The 11,264-nt window shown below is 34.0% G+C and overlaps 1 protein-coding gene across 1 annotated transcript; it reads right to left on the minus strand.

The window, feature by feature from the left end:
• Positions 1-703, minus strand: LOC143618598 (uncharacterized). Its single transcript, XM_077090742.1, has one exon. It carries the CDS (start codon positions 701-703, stop codon positions 35-37), a length of 669 nt encoding a protein of 222 aa, XP_076946857.1. The 3' UTR covers positions 1-34.
• Between the last annotated feature and the right edge of the window lie 10,561 nt (positions 704-11,264).

An 11,264-nucleotide genomic window follows, 5' to 3' on the forward strand; every position in this document is an offset into this window, starting at 1 on the left:
AAACCCTTGATTAAACAATGAGATGGCCATATGATCAAGGGATATAGCCACCATGACCACCACCTTCACCGGCACCGCTACCACTTCCGCTACCATATCCACCATCATGCCCTGACACACCACCTCCGCCACCACCTCCTCCACCAGAACCACCACCTCCTCCACCACCAACACCGCCATGTGACCTTCCTGCTCCACCACCACTACCATATCCACTTCCACCAGCTCCTCCAGCACCAGACCCTCCTCCACCACCACCACCATGTCCGCCTCCTCCACCGGCTCCACCCGCACCACCATATCCACCACCACTCCCAGCTCCTTCTCCTTCTCCTCCACCATAACCCCCACCATGGGCTCCACCTCCTCCACCACTTCCACCTCCACCACCTCCTCCGCTACCTCCACCGCCTCCTCCTGCCGCTCCACCGCCATATCCTGATCCACCACCTTCACCAGCCCCACTTCCAGAACCAGCACCTCCATAACCACCTCCACCACCACCACCACTACCACCTCCTCCGCCTCCACCGCCAGCTAAACCACCTTCATAACCACCACGAGTGTTACCCTCTTCAAGCGTGAAGAGAGCTCTAGTAGCTGCACTAATGCCCAAACCTAACATGACCAAGAAAACCAAACTTGGAAGCTTGTGAATAGCCATTTGATCAGATGAAGAAATTAAGTTGTGTGATATTTGCATGGAAATGCATGGTATTTATAGGGTTTCAAAAAGCTCATCTAAGTGGCTAATGTGGTCCAATACACCACTGTTATGATGACAAATTGGGTAAACAATTAGTGGGTTCTTATATGCTGTTTCCAACTCTTGACACTCGATCATTTTATGATTTTAACAATTATCACATTCAAATCAATAGGACTATGTATTCAATTATATTTGGCTTCCAATATTCAAGATTTCTAAACGAGTGATAATTAATTCTCAAAGTTGTAAAAGTCGCTAGTAGATCCTAGGCGGTTGTTTGGGGAATTGAGTGTACTCGGAGAATATCAGAAATGGTAAATATAAAGAAAATTAATTAGTTTTTGAATATTATATATATTTCAAGTAAAATATGTTTACTAATATTTATAATTAACAAATTAAATAAGTGAATATCAATATAAATAAGGATATTATATTTTTAAATACTAGACGATTCTAAAATTTGCTAATCGTTAATTAAAAAAGTGATATTATTTTTTTAATATTATAGAAATATGAATTATGTTTTATTTATAAAGTTAAATAAACCCAAGTTGATCGACTAGATATGATTTTGGTTGAGTTTGATCACTTTTAATTTAATCGATTATTAGTAACTAGACGGAGTTAAAGAAACTCGCATCGACGTCATACTTTGTAGCGAGTATTCAAGGAGTACCCAACCTTGTAGACCTACTTTTACAACATTGATAATTCTAACTCATTTACATAGTGAAGTCTTCAGTTGTTTTTAATTGATAACACTTGAATGTATAAAAGGATAGCTAAACTTATAAGGTATAAAATAGGTCTGGCGTTTTGATGATCCCTACCTTATTGACCGCAACTTCTGTATTTATTATCGCCTTCATTGCTGCTCCTCCAGTAGATATTGATGGTATTCGTGAACCTGATTCTGGATCTCTACTTTACGGAAACAATATTATTTCGGGTGCCATTATTCCTACTTCTGCAGCTATAGGTTTGCATTTTTACCCAATCTGGGAAGCAGCATCCGTTGATGAATGGTTATACAATGGTGGTCCTTATGAACTAATCGTTCTACACTTCTTACTTGGTGTAGCTTGTTACATGGATCGTGAGTGGGAGCTTAGTTTCCGTCTGGGTATGCGACCTTGGATTGCTGTTGCATATTCAGCTCCTGTTGCAGCTGTTATAAGAAAAATGATTTCATACAACATTCAAAATAAAAGGGTTATGGTCATGCGAAAAGTCCGTGTGGAAAATGTCACGTAGGCATGAAGTTATGTGTTTAATGAATTTTATTTGGATTTTATTATGCGATTAATTTTATTGTATTTGATTTGCTAAATAGGTAACTAATTTGATTCATTTTGCGGTTGAAATTATTGTTTCTTAGTGAAGTTTTTTTACCAAGTTTTAGCTTTATTCTTTTGAAATTGTAGCTTTAATTTTTGCATAATATTTTAATTTTAGTAGGTTTTTTTAATAAAAAAGTGTAGTTTTTTGGTTGAACTTTTATACATTTTTGCTGAAGTTTTCAGAATTTTTGTTGAAATTTTCATTACGTAAACAGTATTGATAAAAAATAAAATAAGTACGTAAACTAGATAGAAATGAAGAGGAAAGAGAAAAATACCAAAATAGTTTTTTTAAAACAGCCAATTTTATTGAATCAACTAGAACAATCAATAAGCAAGATGCTCGTTGATCAAATAAAACACCAGTTACATGTACACGTACACTTACACAAACACCAATTTACAATACATCAAGATAGGGAAAATGAACACCAAGTTTCCCAATCTAACCCCTCTGTTTTACCCATTACTAGAAAAATAACTTTTAATGACTAACAGTTTATGACTCGCGGCTATTTATGACTCGCAAATGTGTGTGTCATAAAAAAGAGTCATGTTTTCTAAAAATTAGAAGATTTATGACTCACTTTTTTGTGAGGCATTAAGTAGCCGTCATAAAACGAAAAAAGCGAAGATTTATGACTCTTTTTTGCGAGTCATTAAACGTTAGTCATAAAATAAAAATTAAATAAGAGCAAAACTTACAATCTAAAATCACAATTCAAAAACTAGGGTTTATGACTTTTGACCTCTCTCTTATTTAGAATCACCGGCGATATCTGGTGTTGTCTTTGCCGGTGACGATTAGACAGATAGGTGGTCTTTTCCTTTTGACCTCTCTCTTGTCTACCTACTCATCTCCGATGTTACTGAATCAGGTGGGAAACTATATGTCTTTTCCGGGTTCTGATGCGGAGTGGTGGTTGCTTTCAGTGGTCAGCATAAACCCTAAATCACATGTCTTTGTTGTTGCCAGGTTCCGATTCGGAAACCTTGGTGGTGGCGGGGGTAGCAGTGGCATGGTGGTTCAGCGGAGTGTCGGACCCATGTGGCTGGCTTTGTCTTTGTGGTATAAACCCTAAATTGGTGATAAGAGTTTGTCGACAACAAGTGATAGAATTATAGAAAGTTTGTTAATTAGTATTTTGGCTTTTATTGTGTGTTTTGATTAGGTATATGCAAGTCAGGGTTTGTGATGATAATCAATCAAGGCGATGATGATAGTGCAGATGGCGATTTTGAAAATAGCAACTACGATTGCAACCACGGCAGGTTCGGATAAACTGGTGTTTGTTATAGTACAACACATTCAATGTTGGTTTCCTAATGACAACATTTATGAGCCTCTTATGATTTCGTGTTCGGTTATCTAATCATCATTTATAAGAATAATGATTTTTTTATCAAGTATAATGTGAATTTCAAGTTGACTGCATCTTCGTAAGTTATCTTTTGTTAACGGGTCATTTAGAAAGTGGTATTTGGCATATTTAAGCTGTTGTGCAATGAATTAGATGTGGCCAGTTTGTTATTATTTATAATGGATAATTTATATGGCTATAAATATTTTGAAGGTTTTAGATAGTTATTAACTCCATAATATCTTCAACTCCAATTGATGATTTACTTATTAATCTTTACATCTATGTTTATTTTCAATTATAAGTTGCAATCAATAAAAGAGTGTGTATCATTTGTATGTAACGTTCCTCTTACGTTTGATATATCCACGGTTTTAATATGTATATTTAGTGTTAATCTCTTGCTGATCTGAGTTTGTTTGTTTGTTTTAGTAGGCGGTTAATTTGGTCTATTCCTTTCTTTTAGCCTATGATTTTGTGTTTGTTACTGGCTATACAATTCATGACAACAAATAATGTTTATTTCTGGTGATTTATTAATTGTCATCACATGATTAATGGTTATGGAATTGTTTTAGACATCTCAACAAGGCATGTCAGGACTGATATGTTACAAAATGGTTGTTTTTGGAGATAAAATCATTGTGGAGATGTTGAGAGATAATGAAAATATAGGTGTTACAGTTCATAGATATTGATGGGATGCGCATAAAAAGGATTTCAAGTTTTGGGGAAAAAAGGATTTCAAGTTCTAAACTGAAATGAGGATAATGCTGATTCTGGTTCTTTATTAAATCAGTCATGATTTTTGCTGGAAAATAGATAGTTGGGATTAGTGTATATTGGTCCTTTTATGCCAACAGTGTGTAAAACCATGTGATATTGAATCTACTTAGAAAGATGTCAAAACTGATAACAATGTGGAAAAAAAGTAGTTAATTTAGAGATCAATTCAAATGTACTTTGTTTATGCATTATGTAGGCACCTTCAAGGAATCATCTATTATTTCTTTTAAGTGGAGTTGGAACAAATGCAATTGGATATGATCTTGCTCCTGGGGTGAGTTAAACGTTATATTTCTTCTTGTTCTTCATCCTCCTTTCAGTTTGCATTACTAATAATCAGTGTCTTTTTAAGCTTTAATCATCATAGTGTCATACTGAACCGGACGCTCGCGCTGTTCTGTTATGCGCGCGTTATTCTGATCTGCGCGTTATTCAGATTCTGATTTTAACTGCACGCTACTGATCTGATCCGCGCGAGCTAATCTGATCCGTGCGCGCTGAACTGGATGCAAATAAAAGAATACGACAAAAATAAAAGTATTTATTTTCAACTTTGTAAAAATTTGTTTCATACATGTGTGACTAAAGTGTGATCATTTTAACTTGAATTCATAATAGTCAACTTGATTAGTGAATTATGAGATGATGTTTTTAGTTATTAGGCTGCCTTCAGTTCAACACACACAAAAACAAACTTGTATTATCATTTAGTCATAATCTGTAACTTTGAATATGTTATTCTGTAGTGTCAAACTCAACCGAGAAGTATAGAGGCGGATATTATATCTTAAACCTCATGAAGGAGATAGTTCGTGATGGACTTGATATACTCGTCAATAACAATGCAAGTGTAATTTACTCTTTTGCTTATTGGTTTGTTTTGATCGAATATGTTTTGACCCGACCAAGTTTGAAACGTCTTTTTTTTCTTCTTAGGTTGGTGGAGGCAAAGAGGTATACACGGACGCGGATCTTGATGCGGTTTGTGAAGAATGGTCGAGCTATGCGGTTCAGTTTGTTTTCTGAGAATGATTTCTTGTATTGACTAAACAAATATTTTTTTGTAACATTTGATGTAGGATGATTAATTAAGAAATGAAAGGTTTATTTTGTATTTGTATAATTGTGTGATTAATTTAAATATTTGTATGCATAATATTAATAATAAAATAGTAAAATAATTTTTTTTTTAAATAATACCATGACTCGCAAATTTGCGTGTCATAAAGTGTAAGTCATAAAGGCGAGTCATGAAATATGAGTCATAAAGGTTAGTCATAAAATTGAGTCATAAGTTATGACTTGCGAATGCGAGTCATAATTGATTTATGATTGGGCTATCAATGACTCGCGTTTGCGAGTCATCTGTACCCATTTATGACTCGCAATGCGAGTCATTAAAAACCTTTTTTCTAGTAGTGAACTCTACATTTTACCCAGTAAAAGCTATGCCTCTTTATGTCCTCCTTGAGTCTATTAACTGAGACTCGATGATTGTTGAAGAGTGCCGCGTTTCTCATCTCTCAAATGCACAAACAAACTGTGAGTATTACCGTTTGAATAACTTTTCGTTTTTTTCTATCAACACAGGATAACCGGTGAGTATTTAAAAGGTCACAAACCTCAAAGCGAAATTGGAGGAATTCTACACCACTAGCTTACAAATTGCCAAATAACAATGGCAACCAAGCATGAAGATTATATGTGCTCTGCCGATTCCGTTCGATCTTGACACAATAGACATTGTTTAACTTCATCAATCGCATTCCTTTTGTGTAAGGCGTTCGAAGTAGCTATACGGCCCATCTCCGCTTTCCAAGCAAAAAGATTAGCTTTACTCCGTACCCACTTGTTCCAATCCAGAACAAAATTATTCACGTTGATGGTATTAGATTGGCATTGTAGGCGACAAGACTTTGTTGTAAAAATTCCTTCCTCATTTAGGTCCCAAACCCATCGATCCCCAACATCATTTAGAATAGTTCCTGAGTAGTAAATCAAGGCATTCCCAAAACTCCGCTAATTCCTCCTGTGTACTCGGTTCACTAATCCAACTCCAGACTCATCCTTCAATAGAGGAGCCATTACATGTTTTATTCCGTATGCTGCACCGTTTATTCCTTTCCAATTTGAATAAATATGGAAACCTTTTGCTCAGTGGCATTCCTCCCACCCAGGTATCAATCCAAAACATGATATTCTCGCCGTTCCCTACCTTTCCCACCATGAATACGATAGACTGATGTGACGTAGTAAAAGGATTTCATCAACTGATGTGGTATTATTCCATACCCCGGTGTACAAAATTTTTCTCGAGATAGGTTTTTTTCCTCGTTCGTTAAAATGAATTCCAGTGACAACTCTCCTACAAAGCTTATCCGGTTTTGTTTTACATCGCCACCACCACTTGTCTAACAACTTAGATTGATATCTCTTAACCACCCAAGACCAAGCCCTCCATGTTTTTTTTTCCACAAAAAAGTAAATACCAAAATAGTTAAATATTATTCAAAGTACATAAAAAAAGTTAATACCTTTTGTATCTACACTCATATATAAAAAAAACTCTAATAGTAACGCTAAGGCTATGTGTAGTGGACGAGTTACAAAATGAGGCGACCTTCGACATGTGACGCCTGGTCAACAAATGATGAATTTTTGTTTTAGGGGTTTAATGGTGTGTCTATATATATATATATCACACAAACTTATAATAATAATAATAAAAATAATAATAAACAAACAAACAAACAAACAAACACACACCGACGACAAAAAGACGTTGTCCCCTGTCTCCCCTCTCATCACCGGAAAACGGGGGGGGGGGGGGGGGGGTTGTTCCTCCAAGAAATCGCCCATTTACTACCACTACGCCTAGCCTAAGTGTTAATGAGTTATATTGAATGACGCATTACCGAATTAATCTTTATGGGTTAAAATAATGTGTCATTTGGTTACATTGGATGTCAATTAGTTGCAAATAAATCCGTTACAACCAAACTACAACTGTTCAAAGCATTAAACGTATAATCGACAATCAAAATATAACTTAATATTATTTAAAATACAAACGTTGCAACCAAACCTGATCAATTTGGTTCTGAACTGAAATATATTAATTTCAAGACTGACGACTTAAGACTTGATTGACCATGTATTCTTGAAGGTGTGGCCAACTTCAGCCAATTAATAATAGGTAAATTCGATTGGAATTTAATAATTTCAGCCAATTGGATTCGGTTCAGTTTTTGATGTGGTTTTTTCGGTTTTGCTAATCGAGGAAAAATGTTTTGGGACAAAATAAACTTGACCCAAAATATTGAAATTGGCATGATATTTGTTTTTTTATTTAAAATAATGATTAATAGAATATTGAATGTTTGAACCTTAAATATTAATATAAGCTTATAAAAGATTGATATAAAATCAAAACTAAAAGTACCAATATTATTATTTAGTAATCATATGTAGAAACCAAATATATTTGTTATTAACCATATGTAAACTAAACAAATAGTCATCGGTAGATCTTCTTTTAATGGTTACAATTAAGATGTTATGGTTATTTTGATCTTTTTTGTTATTCGTTTCGGTTTTTAACAAAATACAAAACCGAACCAAAATCAATATTTCGGTTTTTGCTAAAGTTCAAAATAGAACCGCCGGTTTCTAATTCGGTTTGGTTTTCCCGGTTCGGTTTTTGGTTTCGATTCGGTTTTTTTGGTTTTGTGCGCACTCCTAAATGTTTTAGAGCTTTTGATCAGAAGAAAGATACTGGTCCATTGATGTAAAGCTTAACTTGAGGCAGTGCTTCAATTCAGGTGTTTAAACTTCCAATTAACAAAAATCAATCGTTTAGGTTCTCAAACCTAGTCAAACTCGGTACGTGAAGCTTGGGTCCGAGATTGTTTAATAAGTGATCAACTTCAATTTAGACACAAGCTTCTTCAATTAAACTTGACTCGATTATACTAATAATCATATGTAGAATATATTGAGGTATAATGGTATAACATTAAAGGGGATTATCTTATGAATTGAAAAAAGAAAATTATATCAACACAAGGTAATGTAATATGAGTGGTGTATTAGTAAAGTAAGAATTGACATCCATTTTTAAGTTGTTGGATGACACCAATGCCTCACATGAAAAAAAAGAACCATGTGTTTGCATCAAAAAGTGCATTTTGATGTAGATGATCCATACACTAAACTGTATTACTTATAAAATCAATATGAAATATTCTTACACCAAAAGATATAACTTATTAATAAAAAGCATTGTGTGTTAAATAGTTTTGATGATAGGATACGAAGCAGATTCTAAAAATATATCTTATTTAAATATATAGTTATTTAATTAATAAACAAATGGATTAGATTACTTGTGTAGTTGTGTTGGGCTTGTATTCCACTTTAGCCCGCTCGAATCGAGGATTGTTAGTTGACTTTATTTTTTTCCTTTTTAGTTTTGATAACCTTGTATGGTGTTTAATTCTTTTATATAGTTTGGGCTTAATTTTATGGCTTAATTTTATCAACATATAACTTATTAAATTTTTAAAAAATTAATAAGTTATTTAGAATTCCTTATGTTATAAGATGATATATTAATAAGTCACAATATTATGAATTATTAACTTTTTAAAAAGTTATAAGAAAGTAAAATAAAAAGTTCCAAAACCTATCAAATAGAAGTAACAACAATATCTAATTACAAGTGTCAACACTAGCTAGTGACCTAGCGAGCGACGTAGCGTAGAGTGATGGAGGCATGGATAGTGACGTGACACATCGAATTCAGGAAGGCTGGTGTAGGTGGAGGGCAGCCTCAAAGGTTCTAGTTGACAATAATTTCCGAGCTAAACTAAAAGAGAACTTTTATAGGGTTGCAGTTTAACCAACTATATTATATGGTATAAATTGCTGGGCTATAAACGCACAAGATGGAGGTAGCAAAGATGAGGATGTGTAAGATGGATGAGTGTCCACACGAAGTTAGACCAGATAAGAAATGATGTTTTTATGGAAAGACTATGGGTAGCTAGTAGGGGTGTTCAAAATAATCCGAATCCGAATGTGTATTCGAATTATCCGGAAATCCGAACTATCCGAATTCTCGGATATCTAGAAATTCAGATTTAGATAGAAATTTTGGAATTTTTCGGATATTCAGATTGTCCGAATTATCCAAAATATTAAATATAATATATTTTTAATTTTATATTATATTCAATTACATCTTACGTATTAACCCCTATAAGTTTGAAACCCTAGTTCTCTCACAAAATTACGCTGCTCCTTCCTCCCACGGTGTCCGATTTTTTGACGGTGGTGGTTTGAGTGCCCAGATCAAGTATTAGTTTATTACTTTTCGAGAATTATTTAGATAACATTTATAGATTTTATATATGTTACTGTAAAGATTTGGATCATTGATTTCGTATCCCTCGATTAGGTTTGTTGTATGCTACTTTGTAATGTAAGATTATAGTTTTTCCATTTTTTCCAGATACATGTTTACTATCCGAACGGAAATCCAAAATTTCGGATGCGGATTTCGAATAGTCAAATTTACTATCCGAAACCGGAATATCCGACTTTGAACGCCCCTAGTAGCTAAAATTTCATATAAGATAAGAAAGGCAAGCTAAGATGGCTTGGGCATATGAAGAGGATGCAATTGACGACATCGGTTAGAGTAGTGGAAACCCTCATGGTGAAAGGGAGGAAGTATAGATAGGGGTAGACCCAAACAACATTCATCATACTTTATACATTTTAAACTTATTATTTTATGGATGACGTTTTTCATTCTTGCCTTATGAACCTAACATAAGAGATAAATGTTGGTTCAAGACTAGGTCACGTAAGATGCTCATATAGTCTACTTAGAAAGTGAGTTAATCTCGTGGTGTAATTATATCAAACTTAACTTATTGTATCAAAAATAATATGGTATTTATGTAATGTTTGATAGCTCCCATTTCATTCGATAATATTGTATCCCGATTATATTTTTGTAGTTATTCATTGTATCAAAATTTTGATTTGTAATTATCATATCCTTAACATTTTATCACAATTTTCTTTCAATGTTGTATTATATTCATCACTTACATTGTTTATTTATTATATTGAATAACATTGTTTGACATATAGTAAATATGTCACATTTTAAATTTTAAGCAACCGGTTTTAACAAAATAATTCAGCCTTTGTCACAACATAGGATCTTGAATGGATAATAAAAATAATATATAGCAAAGACAAGAAGGTAAGACACCACATATAAAGCACAAGACGAGGTAAGGCTGCCATTTGGCCCATTTCCAGCAAACACTTATCATTATACAATGCAACTGTAAAAAGGACTCCTACAAACTCGGAGACGCATACTGGTGTAATCTTGACGTGTGACATATTATTGGTGTAATTTAGGAATAGGAGTAGATGAGTGTGTGAGTTGCATCAAAAAGAATATAAAGACTCAACTACTTCCAATGTGCAACAACCTGAACATATGTCCCACATGTCCCCCTTGTTGTCATAAAATCATGTGGCGATGAAGTGGCGCTATTCGTTCTATAACATTTTGATAAGTTGATAGAATTACACATCACCACTAATATGATCGATCTTATGATCTTGCGACTTTTAAGAGCCCCGATATGCTTAGATAGACGCCATTGATAAAACGCCACTAATCATATTGAAAAAATTGTGCATGGACAATCAAATTGATGGTGCATACAAGGTGCTTATAGAGTTGTAGAAATGTCAAAAAAAGTATGCTAACCATATGTGATTGTGGGTCAATTTCTGGAATCCATGAGCCAAGACTAAATATATAATATATTTATATTCATATGACCATTATAGTTATTTATAATATAATATATTAAAATATTAATTATATCCTATTATATATTAATTTGGTAATTGTTGATGAGCCATATTACCCTTACTGATCAATAAAATGTTTTCCTTTAGGTGTATATATAGAGAGATAAATATTAACATCATAACCTAATCACACACACATAACAATTTTGTGTGCCTCCT

The sequence above is a fragment of the Bidens hawaiensis genome, unplaced genomic scaffold (genome assembly GCF_021521415.1).
Source record: "Bidens hawaiensis isolate Kalapana, Puna unplaced genomic scaffold, B.hawaiensis_p1.1 tig00100246_1, whole genome shotgun sequence".
Taxonomy (NCBI): Eukaryota; Viridiplantae; Streptophyta; class Magnoliopsida; order Asterales; family Asteraceae; genus Bidens; species Bidens hawaiensis.